The sequence below is a fragment of the Marmota flaviventris genome, chromosome 7 (genome assembly GCF_047511675.1).
Source record: "Marmota flaviventris isolate mMarFla1 chromosome 7, mMarFla1.hap1, whole genome shotgun sequence".
NCBI lineage: Eukaryota > Metazoa > Chordata > Mammalia > Rodentia > Sciuridae > Marmota > Marmota flaviventris.
The window spans coordinates 107621483-107643063 of record NC_092504.1 but is presented as its reverse complement, the minus strand read 5'-3'; the positions used below and the strand labels follow the sequence as shown (position 1 = coordinate 107643063).

Genomic DNA, 21581 nt, shown 5'->3' with positions numbered 1-21581 from the left:
AGAGCATGATGTCAGAAAACAATTATGTAGAGGGAGCAGAGATGGAGGGAGGGCAGCAAATGCAAGAAAATGTAGCAGCTGGGGAGTCTAGGTGGGGGGTAGGGATTTTCTTTGCACTATTCTTGGAGCCTTCCTGTCAGTTTGAAATTATTTTCTATTCATTTTGAAGAATATGTCCAGCTAGGTGCAGATGCTCCCCTGAAACTCCAGCAACTTGAGAGGCGGAGGCAGGAGGATTGCATGTTCCAGGCCAGTCTCAGCCATTCAGTGAGGCACTAAGCAACTTAGTGAGACCCTATCTCAAAATAAAAAAATAAAAAGGGCTGAGGATATAGCTCAGGGGTAAAGTGCCCTTGGGTTCAACTGCCATTACCAAGGGGAAAAAGAAAAGAATATGTCCCAAATTTAACTTTTAACACTGCTCCTGTAAATGTTTTTCCAGTCTCCTTTCTAGATAAAAGGCAATGCCATCTTTTTAACTTCTTTCTTCCATTTGTTCCAGCCCCAAATCTCAGGAGTCATTCCTCACACGCTAGGTCTACTTCCTGAACACTTTATCCCATTATCCTCGTTCTCTTGGTTCAAAACACATGGAGAACCCATGCTCTTCTCACCGCCTCACCATGAACATCCTAATCCAGGCCCCGTCCTGCCTCAGCAGTTCCTTGCTGCTGCCCTTCACTCACCCAATGCCCAACTATACAGCCCTCCCCACACCATCACTCTGTTCTGACACCCACAAAATGCTCCCAAATCCCCAAGTGACAAAAGAAGCCATATTTCTTAGAGTGGCCTCTGAGCTCTGTGTAACCTGCCACCAGGTTCCACCTCACATTATATTCTAACTGTTATAGGCTGAACTATGGCTTCCCAAAAACCTGTAACCTCAGAATGTGGCCAGTGAGTCTTCAAAGAGGTCAGTAAGATTAAATGAGGTCATTGAGGTTCCTCATCTGACTGTGTCCAGTTAAAAAGAGATTAGGACACAGACACAGAGGGAGAAGATGGTCATCTAGAAGCCAATAAGAGAGGCCTCAAAAGAAACAACCCTGTGGATACCTTGATCTCAACTTCTAGCCTCCAGAGCTGGAAGAAAAGTAATTTCTGTTGTTGAGCCTCCAGTCTGTGGTCTTGTTAATAACTATACAGCAGGCAACTTCCTCTCCAATTAGTCACTGGGTTCTGTCCCTCTGGTCTCTCTGATGTTCACACACATAAGGCATGCTGTGACTTGGGGCCATTGACCACTCCTTCCAACCAGAACTCTTCTGCAGATACAGCAGGTCTCATTACATCTCTCTCGTTCACCACGGGTCATGTGCTTGTGGTCTTTCCTGTTGCTACTTAAAAGAGCTTCACGCACCCACCACAGCCATCATTCCTTAAGCTCTTATTTCATCTTTCTTAATAACACTACTTTGTTCATTGACAATTTCCTTCTAACAGAGAAGGAAAAAATTCTGAATCCCCTTCACCAAGAATACCTGCTACACAGAAGTGATTAAATATTAAATAAATGAAAGAATAGTGTTCCCATAGCATTTACCTTTTTAGGAGCAAAAGGACAGCATTTGCTGTGCTCGAATCTAAACCAGTTGTGGGCTCATCCAAAAACAAGATGGAAGGATCAGTAATCAGCTCCATTGCTATACTGGTCCTTTTTCTTTCTCCTCCAGAGACACCACGGATAAATTGAGTTCCAACCTAAAACACAGATTATCGCCATTATTAATAAGAATAACCATGGTCACTCCCATTTGGTGAACTAATTTGTGCCAGCCCTACTAGAGACACTTTATCCCATTATCCTCATTAATCTGGACAGCAAAGTATATGGACACCTGGGAGATGGAATAGGCTTCTGAGTAAACTAAGGCTCAGGGAAGAGCTGCTAGGTGCAATATGAAGCCCATTCTCTGAATAGTTCTAAATGTTCCTCATCAAGTCAGATGTTTAGTTTTAAGCCAATAAGTTAGAACATTAAAAATATGACTCTGACATAGTAATATCACAGTTTAAAACAGGAGATAAAGATAGGAGAGGAAAAGGGAAAGCAACTCAAGTATTTTATTGTCTTCTAACAACACCCACACACACTGCCTCCACCTAAAGTCTCCAAAAACAGAGCAGGCTTGGAAACAGGAAAGTTCACTTTTTACCATACAACATAAGCATTTTTTCAAATTCCATAACACTCTCCAAATGGATCCTGTCTATACCTTAAAACACCAGAGAATTCCTGATTCATCATTTAGACAAATACAGAAGGCATATTCCACAAGGCAACTAGCTCCATCTTTTCAACAAGAAAATGTTTAGGAAGGGGAGTGTAAAGGTTTGGGAGACAGCAAGTAGAAAACAATTCTGAAATTAAGAGTCTCCAAAGAGATAATAATCAAGTGCTATCATGGCCCTGGACTGAGTCCTATTAACTGAACTAAAAAAGACATTTTGACAATTTGAGGAACGTGAATGAATATGGGCTTAACATAGCTGATGATATGAAGATACTGCTCATTCTGTTAGTTGATAATGGTATTGTGTTAAGGTCAGGAAATGTCCTTTTTGAATTATTTTTTTGTTTGGTTTGTTGTTTTGGTTTTCATCGGGAAAGAACCCAGAGTCTCACACGTTATAAGAACACATAACACCACTGAGCTACACCTCCAACCTCATATTCTTACAGATGCATAAATAGTATTCAGGGGCAAAATATTATATAACTTTCTTTAAAATAACTCAGTAAGAAATAGCTGTAGATGCACCAATTAAAAAATGAAAAGAGAAATTGTTGTAGAAATGATGGGGTAAAATATTAAGAGAACATTAGATTGGATAGAGAGAAAGGATGGGAGAGGAGGGGAGGAGTAGGGAGGGCAGGAAGGGCAGCAGAATAGAATAGACAATATGATTGATGTATGTACATTCCATGTATGTATTATATGTTAAAATGCATTCTACTGTCATGTATGACTAAAAAAATAAATAAAAATTAAAAAAATATTAAGAGAGAAATCTAGGTGAAAAATATTAGGAATTAAACTATAATATTAATCATCTTACAACATGTCATTATAGTAATCAGATTATTTTCTCTATATTTCTGTTACGTATAAAATTCCATAAAAAGTCAAAAATTTTGATCAACAGGATTACAGGAATTCTAAGAAGTCAACAGCTGGTTTTATATATGGTCTGGAAATCTAAACAAGCAAGTTCAGGCAGTGAGTGCTTAAAGATTAAGAACAGGCCTGGGGTGCAGCTCAAGCGTAGAGCACTTGCCTAGCATAAGAGTCCTGACATGCACTGAGAAAAATAAAATGGTAACAGAGTAAAAGAAAGTGCCTAACTGAAATGACAAAAAATCAAATAAATAGAGATAAAGCAAAGAAAATATCACTCGGGGTGGGGGGAGTGGTAAATGATGGCATCACAGGATTATTCTTCCAAACAAAATATACTTTACATAAAGATTGCAAGAAAGTATAGGAAGCAGTGGGGGTGGGGAGGAGGGTGTCTTCCCAATGTCCAAGAAGATGACAAGGGTTCAGTATAGCTGTACATTCTAAATGGCTCCTAATCCCCCAAAATGCCAAATATCTGCTCAATAAAGCTTCCTTACTGACTAGTCAATTGTAAAGTTCACTTGTTCCTTTCATTTTCTCTTCTTGATCCTGCACAACCCACCAAAGGGGGAGCTATTCTGTCCATTCTTTGTTACTTCTGACCACAACTGTACCTCTCAAACCTAAAAGAGTCTGGCATGTAAGAGTGTGGAAATAAATATTGGCAACAGAAAGGGAAGAAGAGAGAAAGGGAAGGAGGGGATGAGAGAAAAAACTATCAAAGAAATGCTATAGAAAAATAACTTGGTCACTACACAAATGATAATTCCTAATGTGACTGAATATAGTTATGAAAACCAAATTATACCAAAGTGGAACAGCAATAACCCTTGGATTCTCATCATTTATCAATTCCAAAAATATACCTCAAAAAAGCAATGGAACAAAGCCCCCTGGAGGAAGAGAGGGAGAAGAAGAGCTAAAAGAGGGAAGAGAAAAACAGGAAGAAAAAAGTTAGTGCAAAGGCATCAAATGAGCCATGGCTTGACAATGAGGGTGGAGGTCCATGGAGAAGGCCGTGCGAGGGGTACTCTCCACACAGGCCACATTCCATCCCGGGATCCAATCATCATTAAGATCATTTCTCCACTTAATTTCCCCGTGTATTGTCACCCATTCTCAGCATTACAGAAAGCAGCCACTGTTGACCACACACACCTTAGAAAACTTCTGATTAAGGTCACATTGTCCACACAGGGAGGTCCTCTTTCCTACCTATGACTCTATCAGGTTTTTTCACATTACCTTGGAATCTGCCACTTTACTCAGACCTAACTCTTCAATGACCTTGTTGATCCTCTCATTTTTTTCATGATTTGTCGTAGTTGTTGGAAGCCGAAGAGCCGCTGAGAACTGCAAGTTTTCTCTCACTGTCAGGGTGCCCATCACAACATCATCCTGAAGGGAAAAACAGGATTTCAATGAAACTTTTCTACGACATTGAGTCTAAAACCATCACTCTAGTGTATTTAACTTAATCCATGAAAACAATATAACCAAGGTAAGTTCTAGCTAACGATAAACATTCAACTCTACAAACTTCAGTTTCTCCACATACAGACAGCCTCAGCTCCCACAGGAAACATTTTTGTGCTTCCTCTGTACACCCAGATGAAGCAGGGTGATCATGATGACTATAACCAGACACTTCCTGACTGCTTTGTAAGAGGATGTGACAAACTTGTCTTTTATGAGAAGGAAAAATGTGCAAGAAGAGCAAAAAGGACAACAGTAGACTCTTTAAGAAATGGTAAAACTGGTAGACTTCATGGCACTGCACTACAGGGATCCTATTCCAGGTACTCTCTGCCTTTCCATTTAAACCCACCCCGAATCTTAAGAAGGCTGGTTCCATGTCAATTGGTTCCATGTTATATAATCAACTGGAAGCACACTACACTATAAGGCATTTGCCCATACAGAAACAGAGGAACCACAACAGGTGAAATCACTAATACTTACTTGTACCACATAACCTGAATTACATTTGAAATTGGCAGGTTGAGGAGCTCCATTTATCAAAACATCTCCAGATAATCCATGTGGATCTTTCCTTGCAGCTAAAACATCTAGCAATCTGTAAAAGGACATATATGTAGTAATTTTTTTTCCCCTCAAAACAGGTCTTCTCTCTCTGCTACTTTGAATCCAAATTCGACTCAAGTTAAAAAGTTAACTAGTCAAATGATCTATGATTTAACCCAAATAATTCATTTATATGTATTTAAAGCACACACACCTGTAGATATGTGTTTATATTTATTCAAATTCTCACCTTCCTTTTCATTATGTAATAAGAAAGCTCAAAAATATAACAGGAAAACAACATTGGCTTATCTAGCATTAACCTCCCAAATGACCTCTGGCTGACTGACCTTGGTGGTCCCAACCCAGAAAATATGCTTCTTTTCCTGAGATTCATGTCTTCAATTACACCTTCTGCTCCATCTCCCCTTCTTATTCCTTCCCATTAGGTCATAATATAGCCCACTGCTGTATGTCAATCACTTTATCATGCCATATTAATAAACCTGAGCTAATAAGACTTCCTTGGGATAAAACCATAAGCTAGCCTAACTATAATGTTATCTACAGAACCTAAGAACCAGACTGGGCATACACAGCAAATGCTTAATACCCACATAAAAGTGATTTTTTAAAGCACACTAAAATTTCACAGAATATGTCTACTTAAACTTTCTGTTATACTTACGAAGATTTGCCTCCACCCGTGGGTCCTAGAATGGCATTAAGACCAGGTTTCATGATCCCACTGTAAACACAGAAACATACTGAATTACTGTTCCACTTTAAACAAAGTTCTACTAGTTTGTGGTCTACATGGAATATACTCAATGAAGTATGATGAAACTGCAGACTGAAAACAAGAACTAACTCAAAGAGAAAAAAAAAATGAATTGTTGGTTAATAGAAGCCTAGTATGTAGAGGATGTCAACCACTAGTCAGGATCAATAATAAAGATGGCTCAGGTGCCTAAACATTCCTTTGATCCACTCATCCCTTTTGGAAAATGATATATCTAATGTTCAAGGATCCTTGAAATTAGCCTGGAAATATAGCTCAGTGGAAGAGCCAGTGCTTAGCATGCAGGAGCCCTGGGTTCCATCCCCAGAAAGAACAACAAAAATTTCTTGAAATAAGAAACAGAGTTTCATGAATCCTCCCCCTTAACACACTGTAAAACATGACAGCTTCTGAGAAATGTCTGATAATTAGTATCTTCAAACAGCCTCACTTGCAACCCAGTCAAGTTAAGTAATCACAGATTGGTAGAATATCAGTAGTAGTGCTTGCGCTACTAAAATCTAATCAGATCAAAAAACATCTAAAGTAGAAATCCAAAGCCTAGAAGGAAGCACTCTAGAGGATAAGAAAGTATCACCAGTGCTTAAGACAAGAAAAACATCACCAGTTAGAAAAAGCAAAATGTGCATAGTAAAATTAGATAATTCCCTTCCTTGTTAAGTGTCCAAGAGTGGACAGGAAAATGATCAGTTTACAATTGGGAGACATCACTCCAGTAGGGGATGTCCTTTAAGGATGAGCAGGGCCAGAATAGACACCAATTTTCAAACAAAATAGGTGGATGTGTGAGAGTAGTGAATATACACACAGAGCAGAAAGGCGGAAAAAATCATAGCAGAGCTACTGCAGGTATATGGGCATGAAGAAATAGAGGCCACACTTGGTCCATTCAGAACCTTAGTATCCTCACCCAGTCTATCTTTAGGATTTGTAAATAGGTCCAGATATATTCCACAGAGTATCAAGTCCAAGAGCAAGATCAAAGCTGACAACAATTCATTCTCAGATTAATAATTCCCAAGAGGTCAATCCTACAATTACACAACTGTCATGAGTAATGAACTTCCCAATACAACTTCATCATGGCTCTTATATCCAAGAGGACCTCAGCATTCACAGCCTGTGACACCTGATCAATTTCATAACTGTACCATAGCCACTGGGAACTGAGGTGAAATGTATCTTTCACTTTGCTCATTAACTGAGGAACCTCTCACTCAAACATCAGACGAAGACAGTGAGAAGCTGGTAAACCTGGAGTAAACCATAACAGAAAAATCTCTTATTCTTCTGATGGCCTTTCCCCCATTCAGTGCAAAAACACACTCAGGATAGGGTTAACTTTCAAGGTGCATTTATCTTTAGTACTGGTGCATCTTCTTTATTAATAGCTACCAAGTACCTACTTATGAAATGACCAGAAACAAGCTTGTGATTCACTCAGGTTTTACTGCCAGAAAAGCCTTCCACATTTTTAAAATACCTACTCAAGGGAGGGAAAAGGGGGGATCATGTTCCAAAAATGAATTCCATGCATGTATGAGTTTTTCAGGATGAACCCAACTGCTATGTATAACTATAAAATTCTACTAAAAATAAAATACCTATTCAAGTAAAGCAGATATTTTATATAAAGTAAACCAAGCCATCCTGAATGATTCTACCACAAACTTAATGTGCATGTATTAAGACAAAGAATTTTACAGTTTCCTGTTTTTGGCTTATTTTGACAGAAAACAACAAAAATGTATGATCACAAATACAAGAGTTCCAATCTGGAGCAGTAGCCTATTCTACCCCCATCTACTTAGCACAATTATTAAATGTCTATACTCTTCCAGATCTAGGAATGTAGTCCAGTGATTAAGAGTATTTGCCTAGCAAGTAGGAGCCCCAGGGTTCAATTCCCTGCATGGGAGAGAGCCCAGAACAAAACAAGCAGATAAACAAGAGAAAAAACAAAACCCTAGCCCTCCTGGAGTTTACATTCCAGTCCAGGGATCAGCACAGTGTAGCTGGTTGCTCTCTGTTTTCAAAAACAATATAATTGGAACAGAGCCATGTTATTTTAGTTGTGCAGCGTATAGCAATTTTTGTGCTACAAACAGCCCATAAAAATTGAAGAATTTATGATCTGGTCCTTTACAGGAAGAGTCTGCTGACTCCTGTTCTAGTCTATGGTCCACAATTCCCTGGTCTCCCCACCCTCCCCTCCACCCTTCTATCATCTCTCACAAGCCATTGCCCCCTTATTTATTGCTTTACAGCATTTGTGTGCAAAGTGCTGTTATTACACTGTAAAACCTTGTCAACAAGAACTGTACCATAATGTTGCCACCTACATCTCCTTCTCTCCCCCATTACATAAGACACACTGAAAAAAAAAGTACACAAAACTTACCTTAAGGACTTTTGTCACATTTGTTACATTATAGTGGACAATGGTCAACCCTTTGGTCTTGTTTTGTTTATAGACAAGAAAGGTCATTTCCATTCTTAAGAGCATGGCCTACCTCCCTACACACAGGTGCACACAAACAACATATTCACTTTTGAAACTCCACGTGCCCAGTTCTACAATTTAGGATCAGGGGTTCACAGGTATCTTTTAATCTTTCCATTACAACAGAAAGATGTAGTGTTAGTGCTCTAGTTTTCTGAATTCCCCATTAGACCAAAAGGTTTCTGAGAATAGACATATCTGTATCACCAGTCATTTTGCACAACTAGGCATATGTTTTGTTTTGTTTTTTTAACAAAATTGTAGATATATGTATATGCACATGTGTATCTGTACATGCACACATATATTCCCTAGGTCAGTCTGTCAAGAAGGCCTGGAAGCAATGACATCCCAAAAGCAATTAGCATTCAAATCACCCAGATGCTTGTTTGTAAATACCATCCTCTACAAAAATAAACTTTAGGTGACTCTAGATCAGTCAGGGCAGGTATAAAATGAGTATAGAATTTCTTGCTGTGCCAAGGAAATATCAAAATATGAAGAGATAAGTCGAAATAATGAGAGATGAAGAGAGGAACCCACCTTGTCAGATCTCTCATTGACTAATCAGGAGTATTAGTAGCATCAACATAAAGAATAATAATCATGCATTACAACTGAATACTATTGAAGGAAGTATAAAACCATAAGTCTCTACAGTAATTGAAAGAAGAGAAAATGAATGAAGGTTTTTTCTTATTAGTAGAAATTCAAACAATAAGATGACATAATTAGAAAACCACCCTTTGGCAACTGTCATAGTGGTAGCTCTCTGGATCAGTCATCTACATGGGCTACTGTGGGTGAGTTAAGTTTAAAGGGGAACAGCTTTCCAAAATAATGTCAAAACATCTCCCCTCAAAATACTAATCAAGTAAAAGAGGAAAAAAGGAACATTATGGTGAATTTGGCAGACAGCAATCTGACCAGGTGATCAATTTTAACAATACCTGGAATGAGATGGGACTAGAAAACACCAGGCTGGACAAGACTGAATGGACACAATGTGGTGGTCAGTCATCTACATGAGGACCACAGGTGGGTGACGAGGGGCACTCAACACCTCCTGCCTTCTTTTTGAGACTACACTTCCCCTTGGATGCTGCCAGACAAAAACTGAGTGATCACACAGGAGAGGGCCTTCTTTCTGGAAAGTAATGCTGAAGGAGCTAGGGATAGAGGGGCATCCTATGGACAGTCTCCTCTCAAACGGTTCCCAAAAACCAGTTATGACAACTGACACAAAAAGACCACAGTAACAGGAGCAAATGCAGTGAAATACTGAAAGGAAATCTGGGTGAAAGGTTATGTTCATATGGGTTTAAATTTGAAATTACTTCAAAGTAAATTATTAATAGGGAAAACTCTCTAAGAGGGTCATGAATTTCCCTCGTGATTATACGATATCTGCACATCTACTGGAACAGATGATTTTTTAAAATAGATCTTCAGCACTGGTGAGGGAATGCTCAAGTATGGATATGGAGACAAAGTAAGCATAAGAGAGTTTTCATAAGGTAGGAAAATTTTTTGAATTCTCATTTCTCAAATCTTGTTCTATCTTCTTCTGACAAAAGAAAAGGAAGAATAAAAATTTTAAAGTCAATACTGTCATTAACTTTTTGGAATATAGTTAATAATGTAAATGGTGATGATGCTATCAAACACAAATCAAAACTAAGAAAATGAGAGTAGGAGCTGGGGATATAGCTCAGTTGCTAAAGTACTTGCCTCACATACACAAGGCTGTGGGTTCAATCCCCAGCACCCCACACGAAAAAAAAAAAAGAAAGGAAGAAAATGAGAGTAACTCTTCACATACCCTAGAAACTATCATTTGAAGCCAGCAGACAGGGGAAAGACTGAAAATACTGCAGCCAGAAAAGGATAACCTTTCTCATGGATCCCTAAAGCAGAAATGTGAGTAGGCAAGAATACCAATCCTTACTATCCTTTTAACTGTTAATATTGAAAGAACTGCAAGATTTGACTGCAATTTTATAAGGCTAGGAAAACACAAGAGGATGACCTCCTCCTTTGCTGAAATGCACAACATGGAGTCATAAGATGTTGTGAAGCTTTGAGTGCATGAGATATTTGGGGTATCAAGTCACTAATTTACTAGCTTGAAAAGATAAGCAAGAGGAGCTGTAAGTGTGGCTCAGTGTGGAGCACCTGCCTGGCACATGCAAAACCCTGGGTTCAATCTCCAACCACCCCCACTCCCCGCCACACACACACACACACACACACACACACAATCTATATCTTTATTCAGTGATGAGCACCATGCTTAGCAGGGTAGAGGCCCAGGGTTCCATCCCTAGCACCGGAAAAAAAAAAAAAAGCAAGGTAAATATATCTTCACACCCTGTGCTTTTTACATCTGTTCAAACTACACATATTCAAATCTCTTTACCTTCTAGCACTTTCAGCACAAAATCTAAAAGAAGCAACATTTTCTTGATTGTCTTTCACAAAAGGCTTGTGAGCTTTCCATAAGTGAATTCTATCTAACTATGTAGCAAAAGATCAAAGCCTTCCATCCACCATTCCTCTCCTTATGCTCTGGTCAGAATTTCTTAACCAACACAAGAAAGAGACAAAGACAGCAGGCGGTGCTGCATGGAGAGAGTTCTCACCCTGCACAGCGCCCCTGGCCTCAATCCAGTCAACCCTCAAACAGTTACCATTTCTCTCCTTCTCACACCCCCAATTTTTCTACCCTAGCTTGCCATTTTCTTGCCCTCTGAAGGAGCTGGTATTTATTAAAAGAAAAGACCACAGTCACATAAAAACATCAGGATAAAAGGACAAACCTCTGGGGCTGGGGTTGTAGCTCAGTGGTAGAGTGCTTGCCTAGCACGTGTGAGGCCCTAGTTTGGATCCTCAGCACCACATAAAGATAAATAAATAAAATAAAGGTATTATATCCATCTGCAACTAAAAAAATAAAATAAAATGGCAAACCTCTGATTCCCATATAGGTCTGCAGCCACTTGGAGGTCAAGGCACTCTTTATAACCCCACCCAGCTTTGGAGAGTCAGGGGAAATTGCTTGCTTCCTCTATCAGTAATTATTGCCCCTATTAAACTAACTAAACACAGAGATTATGCTGACTAAGCAAACTCAAATTCCTATCACCATAGCTGGGAAGCATAATTTTCTAGAAATCAGAAAGACATTGACACCCCTAATGGCCAGCATCTGTGAACTCATAGAGGTACCTGGTAGTGAGTAGATTCCATAGAAACACTCATTTCCCCCCTACTCTTCAACACCAGACTCTGAATTCTGAATTCATTGCTGAATGAAAACTCTAATTGCTGGGTCCTTTTAAAACAGAAATAACTTCATTGATTTTAATCCTAAATTATTACCACTTTGCACTTCAACTTCATAACTTCAATTAAAAGTATAGTTGTTTTATATTTAAATATTTTCTATCTGACATTTTTGTGGAAAGTTTTGGGCAAGTCATTATAGACTATTTACTACTATAAACAGGCCATTCATTTAAAAGAGGTCTATTTGCAAAGCAAAGTATTTTCATGATACTCTCACTTCAACCTCCTTGCTACTAGAATAAAAAGTACATAAAATGCACAAGTACCTAACAAAGTACTACTCAGAAAGTACTACTTCACTGCTTGGACTAAAGTGCCAAAGTTATAATTATATCCCCACAATCAAGAAGTAGTAAACCATACATCTAGGCCTCTTTCCATCAAAACTCAAGACTTCATAAGAAAAGCTAAATGACACATTAATGGTTTAGTTTCTCAAACAAAACTCCATGCCCGTGGTACAACCATTTTTATAGTTTGTCAATTCCTTTCGAAGTTAAACATATCTGTAACAAGTGATCCAATCATTTCAGCCCTAGTTTAACCAAAAGAAAACATGTGTCAATATGCTTAAACAAAGACTTATACACAAAGGCTCACAGCGGCTTTCTAGTAATAGGCAAGACCTGTGAAGTTCATTACAGGTCCATAAAATGGTCTTTTAAAAAGCTTAAGCACTGGAGCTGGGATTGTGGCTCAGCAGTAGAGCACTCTAGCACGGGCGGGACCCAGGTTCGATCCTCAGCACCACATAAAAATAAAGGCCTTGTGTTATGTCCATCTACACCTAAAAAATAAATAAATAAATAAAGCTCAAGCACATACTTGATATTCGATAGTATTTCTTTCTCAACTGTTTTCCGACCAAGGAGAAAGCCACTCTTCACTTTTACTCGATAGTAGATGTTATGAAAACTCAACACAGCCCCCTCAGTAAATGTCTTCAGGTCACTGGAGGTCATCCCAGGCAGGCCATTGGTGTTTCTTTGTGACATTGGGATACAAATCTGATCATCATTGGAAGTCATCTGGAGAGTTTCTGCCTTTCTGTGGAGAGAAAAGCAATGTTGACAGTTCAGATAAATGAGATTGTAAACCCTAGATAACAATACGCTTAAACCAAGTCTGTTTTAAACTGTGTTGCAGTGAGTAGATTCCTTTAATGAACAGCCCACATCACTGTGATAAGAACAACCTTAGAATTTATAATGGGAGGGAGACACAAGTTTGAAAACCTACACTCCAATTAGATGTCAATTAAATTCCTCATAAGTAAATAGTATGGAAATTACTTTAAACTCATAAGGTAGGAAACACAGATAAGATTTGGGTGGCTTGAAAAGCACATTATGATTTCAGTTCAGGGACAGCTTGCATGATCTCTAGCATACATCCTCTGGGGTTTTTGTTTTTTTTGTTTTTTTTTTTTGGTTTTGTTTTTGGAGTTTGTAACATTATTACCAAAAAGGGCTTAGCTAAGCAGTCTGGTACAGGAAATTTTCTCTGAATTTATAGTCCTATACTTCACATCTCTGATTTTTATGCACCTTCATTCAGTAAAGAATGTAAATTCCAACACTGTTTGCAATGATATCATCATTTCTTTAATGGGCAAACATTTAAATTCTAGGAAGATTTAAGTGTGAAAATGATTTAAGAAAACCAAACCAATGGTTAAGCATCTAAAGCAAAACTGAATACTATGTGTGAGTGAAGTATAAAATGTTTCATTAAACAAGTGACAAAAGGTCCCTTAAAAAGATTTAATTAGAGTAAACCCTTAAGGTGAACTGAACTTGTGAAAGAGGTTCGAAATGCTCACTTCAATAATCCTACTTTTCTTTTTGAAAAGCCAAAATCATCCATGAAGAACTTTCTCTTTGCCTAAGGTAGAGTAGCTGCTCTAAACTAATCATCCTCCTTAGAACAACCAGAAACATAGACAAAAGATGACAAGCAGCTGTGTGCAGGGTTCTGGTGAGAGCAACCAAAAGCAGCCAGGACATGAGGGATCCAAAAGGATCAAGGAGGGGATAGCACTGGTGCAAGTCCAGCACCCCACCAACTGTCCACACAAGGGGCAGCACTGAGGACAACCAGGCAGAAAGAAGCTGCTAGAGGCATCTTCCAGAAGCCTCTAATGTATCAGATCAAATTGCTCAGCAGTCTCTTGCAAGAAAGATCTAATTAAAATTAATTCATTAAAAAAAAAAAGAAACTAAGCAATAAATATTGAAATTAAAATTTAAGTAAAGAAGAAAAAGAAAGAAACAAAATTTGGACTTGCAGGCCAGCAAAGACCAGGACCACTGAAAACCCCAAGCTTTCAAGATCCCAGAAGCATTAGGACCTAGGAATATGGAAAAACAAGAGAGACCAGACCCTGCTCTATCAAAGTGATCTGCTCAGACTTTGCTAGAAGTTAAATCCATTCTCAAAGAAGCTATCATCATCCACATTTTCAATCCAAAATTATCAGGCATGCCAGAAAATAGGATCCAAAGTTCCAAAAACAGAAAAAATAGAGGTAGACCCACAGATAATGTATTTAAGAAAATAAATGAAAAAAAAACTGTCACCAAAGAACCACAATCTGCTTTTAAAAAATTTAAAAATCGTTGGGCGTAGTGGCGCATGCCTGTAACCCCAGCAGTTTGGGAAGCTGAGGCAAGAAGACTGAGAGTTCAAAGCCAGCCTCTGCAAAAAGTGAGGTGCTAAGCAATTCAGTGAGACCCTGTCTCTAAATAAAATACAAAATAAGGTTGGGATGTGGTTCAATGGTCAAATGCCCCTTAGTTCAATCCCCAGTACCCACACTCCCCAGCAAAAAAAATAATAATCATCATCAAAACTAGGAAGTCAAGCAGGTCATGGTGGCACACACCTACTACCCCAGTGATACCAGAGGCTGAGGCAGGATGATCATGAGTTTAAGGCCAGCCTGGGCAATACAGGAAGATTGTGTTTTATAAGAAAAAGAAGGGGCTTGGGGCGTAGCTCAGTGGTAGGATACACGCTTGAAGCCCTGATTTGATCCTCAGAACTGGGGGGAAAAAATTAAGAATTTAACAGATGAGGGGCTAAGGTTGTAGCTCAGTGGTAAAGTGCTTGCCTAGCACATGTAAAGCACTGGGTTCAATCCACAGCAGACACAAAAATAAATAAATAAAATAAGGGTACTGTGTCCATCTATAACTTGAAAAAAAAAAGAATTTAATAGATGAGTGAAAATTAATGAATCAAAAGGCTAGTATCAAGAAAATGTCTAGGAAGAAAATTATTAATGATGAAAATTATCACCATGGTGTGGGGGAGAAGCTCCTGATTGAAAAAGGTTCAGCATACATGTAATTAGAGACTGGGAGAGGGAGAAAATGGAGTAGAATCAATGTTCCCAGATATATCGGCCAAGTATTTTAAAAATTAAAAAAGGCATTAAGCCACTGATTGAAAAAGCTCTAGGGAACAGCTGCTTAGTTTCTATGAGAGTTCTAACAATCTTCCTCAGAAAGATGCGGGGCCTTCATAACACAGGTCCAAAAAAAAAAATGAGTAGACATGTCTAACCACAGCCCAACATCCAGCTCACATGTGTAATACCATGAAAAAAAATGTAAACATACTGCATTTCTTACATTAATATGATACAAGTTATTACACTAGGATGAAATTTAAAAAAAATATATAGTAAGGTAAAGAAAATACACCACCTCAGCTCCATAGAGTACCCAATCTCTAGTTAATTCCGCATACAAGGTTTAGGTGACTCCAGGAAAAAAAAAGTAACTGATTTCAAGTATATTTCTCTGTGGTCAGCACTAGTCCCCCCCCCCCCCCCCCACAGCTCTCATGGGATTAGTCTTTTTATGTAAAGAAAAACACTCATTACATCTAGACCTCCCTGTGTCACATCAGCCTCCCAATTTGTTTCTGTTTCCCAGCTTCCAGAGCTCCTGTGAATGCTAATAGGATTTTACTCACCTCTATGTCCTAGGCCTACTGCAAAGATCTTCAGTGTTTAGATAAAAGCATTCAAATGATCTCACAACCCACCTGCACCCAATACTCTGAGCTGATTATACATCCCAGCCAATTTGCAAAGGTTCTTCCCCAGTGATCTGGGAGCTTCCCTTTTCTAGCTTTCCTTTTCTGGGGGTCTACTTACATCACCCTCTCCTTCATGTTGCCTTCTAATTTGTGAGACCATACTTAGTTTTTCTGAAACATTGAAACTTTTTTCTTCACTATATACTACTATAACTATTATATGATAATCTGCATTAAAATGCCAATTCTCTCTTACCAAAACTCAGTTTTCATGCAACAAAGATTGTATATATATCAGAAAAGTACACAGGCAAATACTAAGTCTTCAGCTAGACAGCTGCCCAGTTATAACCACTGCATCTGTTGGTAGGAAGGAGAGCAGCCTCAGACAAAGAGATCAAGGCCTTCCCTTACATTTTTCCCTCTAGGGATGATTCTAGAAAGGGGAAAATTGCACTCTGCCTCACAGTATTAGGGCTGCTGCTTAAACAAATATCTCCTTAAACCATGGATTAAGATTACTGCCAAGAGATCCTGAAAAGGAGTTAGAATGCCTCACCTGACTTACTGTCAGGTGATTGCTTCAATTTAAAAATGAAAAGGAACAATTAAGGGCTGGGGATGTGGCTCAGTGATAAAGTGCTTACCTGGCATGCATGAGGCCCTGGGTTCATAATCCCCAAGCACCAAAGAAAAGGAAAAATTAAAATAGGAAATTTAATTTTCAAAAAATTATCCCTTGCATTTAAAATCCCTTCTATTGATTGATGGGTTTAATGTTGGCTCTCATTTAAAGGATCCAGTGTAAGGCACCCAGTGTTGTCTCTATAGTCCAAGGCTGCTGGATTAATATAGTTTTGAAATCAGTCCACTAAGGTGCTCTAGGACCCCACATCATTGTAGTAGTGATCTGGAGGGCATGACAATTTCATACAGATTGGAAGCAACCCCAAGGAAGATACGTCTGCTCAGTGAGAAGCCCTTAAGCCTTTTAATCAGGAATGGCTCACCATACCAATTATGTTTTTAAAAGAACACACTCAGAGCTCCTGGAATCCTTATTTATCTCTGTATACCTCAGCACAGCACCAGACACAACACTAAGGAACTATAAAACAGAGGACCAGGTTTCTCAGACACACCCCTGAGGATGCAGGAACATACTGTGCAGCACTCTTCCCCTGCCCCACAAGAAGGTGGGATGGATGTGGGGAAGGGCAGAGCTCCAGCAGGGGAAGGACCTCCTGGGAGCCATTTGCGGGAGGATGCTAGACATTTAACCTGATGCTCAGGATGCTCTCCACCAAACTACTCTCTGACTCTAAGAATTCTTACTAGTTTTAACCAATCCCAAACAACCCCACTTCCCCAGCTCCCCTAGCCCACCAAATCTGGAGAAAACAAGGCAAGAATAAATAATGGTTTCCTTTAGAACCACAGAAACTGGAGAAAGGCTTACTGATATTTACAGGGGAACTGATTCAGAAGTTACTATGAATTTAAATAACAGGAGTAGCAAACAGGATTTGAAGGGGAATAGGGATAGGGTGGGGGACAGGGATGGGGGAGGAAGGTAGGCAGAGGCCCAGGAGTCACCACCCTTTCTCTTTTCCTTCACAAGGCTATCCCACCAAACTGGCACTGTGGGAAGAAGAGCAGCAAGGAGAGAGAGGTGATTAGAGAATTTCAGGATCCTGAGGTGCCAAGGAGAAAATAAAAGGAACCAGCAAATGTCAAGCCAAGTCTGAGTTGGAATTTGCCAGAAGCTACACAGCACAGGGTCTACAACCCATTCCTTCCACAAGAGTCTAATATGTGTCTAATAGATGTCTATACCTTAAGGTCAGTATTCTTCTTCCCTTCCGGTTTTTAATTCAATAATCATAACCACAGCCAGACATAAAATGAACAGGAAATGAGAGGTGGACAGCAGCACCACTTCTCAAAATTCTGATGTATTTCAGAACATACATTTTAGATGTATTTTAGAACATAACCTAACATACAAAGGTACAAAGTGTGTGCGTGCGCGCGTGCGTACACTACACAAAATTGTAGCAGAGCTCATAATTATCGCAAGGGACACTCTAATCCATGAGTACAGGCACATTCTCAAACCAAATAATGTCTCATTATGTGTGTAGTACTACTATCATTGCTAGTATGACTAACACCATTGCTAATATGACTAAAATATATAAAGATCTGAAATTTAACTGAACTCATTTACCACTATGAATTGAACACACAGTGAATTGACTCAGCACATAGTAAAATTGTAATTCAAATAGAAGAGTGTCCCAAAGGTTCTGGTCATTAAGGATACTCTCGGTTTGCAAAAGCATGACAAACAAAAATACTGTCTAAAACCTTTATTTTTAGAATGAGGAAGCAGGCTCAAAGACTGGCCCCAAGAGGACAGTGAAAGGCAAAACTCATTTTGAAGACACTTCAAACATCTCAAAGACAAAATCTCTGTATAACTTCCCTTCACTTACATAGAGTTATTATTTAGGATTTATTATTTAGGATGTAGTTTGATAAAGCTACTAAGCTAATTAAATGTTTCTGACTTCTTACTACATCTTAATAAATAGATGCTCACGTGTACACTGTTTCTCCTAATATGAGAAAAACTGGGAACTTTTAAAAACTCCTCAGTACTGCTAAATCCATTTATTTTCTCTTAAAAAGACGGAATCTAAATTGGCAGCTACAATCAGGTCCTATCTTTTGTATGAAATTTAAGGTAGAGTCTTTGTAGAGATGCACTTAGTAGATCAAAAACCTATCATCCATAAAAAGTAGTTCTAGGGTTTGGAGTACAATTCAGGAGTAGAGTCATTGCCTCGCATGTGTGAGACCCTGGGTTCTAGCCAGAGCACCACACACACAAAAAAAAAAAAAAAAAAAAGAAAGAGAGAGAGAGAGAGAGAGAGAAAGAATGAACAAACTCACTCACAAGTAACTTCAAGCAGCTCACATAGTGACCAGCTCTTGGTGTTTACTACAATTCTAAATAAAAATAACCAGAATGTCCTGAAGAAAAAGATCATTCCACGGATGGGGCATGGAAAATATGAAATAAGCCTGGAACATTCTGTGAGACCAGAATGGAAACACCTTTAAAGAAAAAAGAGGTCCCACTGGCAAAGCTGAAACAATTTAAGCATCCAATTAAATAGATGACATTGGATTATAATCCACATAATAAAATAAATGTCCATGAATTCATACTGCTACAGTTGAGTAAATAAGGCAAAGCAGACAGCTCTTTCTTACAGGGAAAAAAAAATTAAATATAGAATGAGTGAAACTTTTAAAAAATCATTAGAAAACATCACACAAAGGGGTGGGGGTAGAGCACTTGCCTTACATGTGTAAGGCATTGGGTTCAATCCTCAGCACCACATAAAAATAAATTAAGATATTGTGTCCATCTACAACTAAAAAAAAAATTAAATTAAAAAAATATCTTCCTGGTTACTCTATCACAGTTAAGATTAGCTGATATGAGCTATGAAATACTTCTAGAAACCAAGCCTGAGGGATATCTCTAGCATACTGAGAGAGCAATCGGATTAGGAAGCTTATAGATTTGTAGACTATTCAGAAGTGTTGGCTCCTCATCCTCTATTGGAGGAAAGTATGGGGGAAAGGGTGGTAATTGCTTTATGTTGAAAATTTCAAGCCCTTTGAATTGTCTCTTGGCCTGAACCAGTTACTACTGTGAGGTATGTGTGCCCCTAGTGAGGAACCTCCTATTCTGCAGCTGGCATTCTGTGAAGCACGGAGCATATCTTCCTGGGGGAAGGCAGATCTATATCTATATGTGAAATCAAGACACAATGACTGATTTATAGCTCTAGGGGAAAACTAAGTAGCAAAAACAGATCTATGCTGGAGTAACCCCAATGGGGCTACTTATCCTTGGGTATAAAAATCAATACTGCCCATGTCAAAGGGGTTCTATTCCTAGCTTAGATGTGAGAATGAAGATTCATGAGTGGTTTGCATGAGCGAAAGAATACTATTATATCCAGGTATGACTGAAATGATTCCATTAGATTTTTAACTAAAAGTAGCCTAATGCTTTATAGCTAGTGGCTGCCATTTTGATAGCACAGATTTAGGAGCATTTAAAGGGTACAATGATAGAAGTAAATTTGAAGGATTTCTTTTAATCCTGAAGATAATGTATTTATAGAAGTTCCTCATGCTTTTAATAGCTAATAAATTGTTTCTAATATGTGACTATTCTTAATAAATACAGAAAGAATGCAATTGCAGAAAGTGCAGGAATCTAGGATTTGCCTATTGTTTTAGTACATCTGTACTATAGTAGGGATGTTTCAGAGATCTGACTCTTGGTTCTGACAACTTGCCACTGAGCCACATCCCCAGTCCTTTTATTTTTGATATCGAGACAGGGCCTCACTAAATTACTAAGGCCGGCTTTGAACTTGCAATCTTTCTTGCCTTCCAAGTCCCTGAGATTACAGGCAGTGCCACCACACCTGGCTGGGCATTAATTGTTTTAAAGGACAAACTTCAGTTTCCTTTAGGCCTATATAACCTGTCAATATATTTAAGGGGGCAATTCAGGCTCTTTAATTTTTGCTAAAACATTTCGATCCTAACTTCTTACCCTAGGAAGTTACATAATATAAACTTTCCCACTTGATATAGTCTTCTGCTATCAAACATCTATCAAAAATATCTGAGATAACAGATATGTCAATTACCCTGATCTAATCCTTACACATTGTATATACATATGAAAAAGTCAAAAGAAATACCACACTAATGTACAATTACTATATAAACTAAAATAAATATATTTGTAAAACTCTTGGCAGGAATATTTCAGATTATTTAAAGCTCATGACATACACTTATTCCTTTATAAGAACTAGATGCATCACCAAGACGCAGCCATAAAATAGTAGTGTATCAGACCACAGGGTCTTAGCATCCAAGTGTATCCCATAACACTTTGGGTAAAAAAAAAAAAAAAAATTGCTACCACAAGCCATCTTAGGAAGTGCACTTAGAACATGCACTCTCACTATCGCATACATTATGGATAGCACTGAGGGTACTGTCCATTGCCTTCCTCAGTCTCCTCTGCATCCCTGTGTGACACACACACAGGACATTTGCCTCAAAAAGTAAATGCCAGGGAAAGCTCCTCTAAAGAGCCAGCATATTTTTCCCCTTTGTCACTGAACTGTATTACAGATTATTCCCTTTTTATTATGGCCTCCAGGATGAAACTTTATTAACTGCAGAGGGCCCTTGAGTCAGTCCATGTCCATTGTAATATGCTCCCTATGGCAGCTTTTCACACTGGGCTGTATTTTATTTTCCATTTATTACACTTATGCTCACCTCACATGTCTCATGAATACTAAAGTGACAATAAATACACAAATATATTGTGCAGGTTTGTGATTTTTAATACATCTTGATGCAAAAGAATGTGTTTTCTAAGGAAACTCCTGCATTAATAATGCTCAGGGCCTGGAACAAAGATTCATTTGTTAATATAAATCTGTATGTTTTTCTGATGAAGGAATTAGTTTTTACATTTGTAATACTAGGCAAGAAAATTAAATGAGGCAACATTACAAGTATATGTTATTTTGGAGGCTTGGGATGTGGTTCAGTGTAGCCAAGGATGCACAGGGCCCTGGGGTCAATTCCCAGTACTGGGGGGCCGGGGCAGAAT

At 38.6% G+C, this 21581-nt stretch overlaps 1 protein-coding gene across 2 annotated transcripts in view; it reads right to left on the bottom strand.

Moving 5' to 3' along the window:
* The window catches only part of LOC114085489 (broad substrate specificity ATP-binding cassette transporter ABCG2-like), a 109614-nt gene that overhangs the window by 21592 nt on the left and 66441 nt on the right, over positions 1 to 21581 (bottom strand). For both annotated transcript variants that reach the window (XM_027926640.3, XM_027926639.2), the window contains exons 2-6: positions 12629 to 12850; positions 5839 to 5898; positions 5088 to 5202; positions 4371 to 4523; positions 1547 to 1704 (exon numbers count right to left, since the gene is read on the bottom strand). In XM_027926640.3, coding sequence (XP_027782441.1) covers positions 1547 to 1704; positions 4371 to 4523; positions 5088 to 5202; positions 5839 to 5898; positions 12629 to 12831 — 689 coding nt within the window. In that variant the 5' untranslated portion in view covers positions 12832 to 12850. The remainder of the gene's footprint in view (positions 1 to 1546; positions 1705 to 4370; positions 4524 to 5087; positions 5203 to 5838; positions 5899 to 12628; positions 12851 to 21581) is intronic.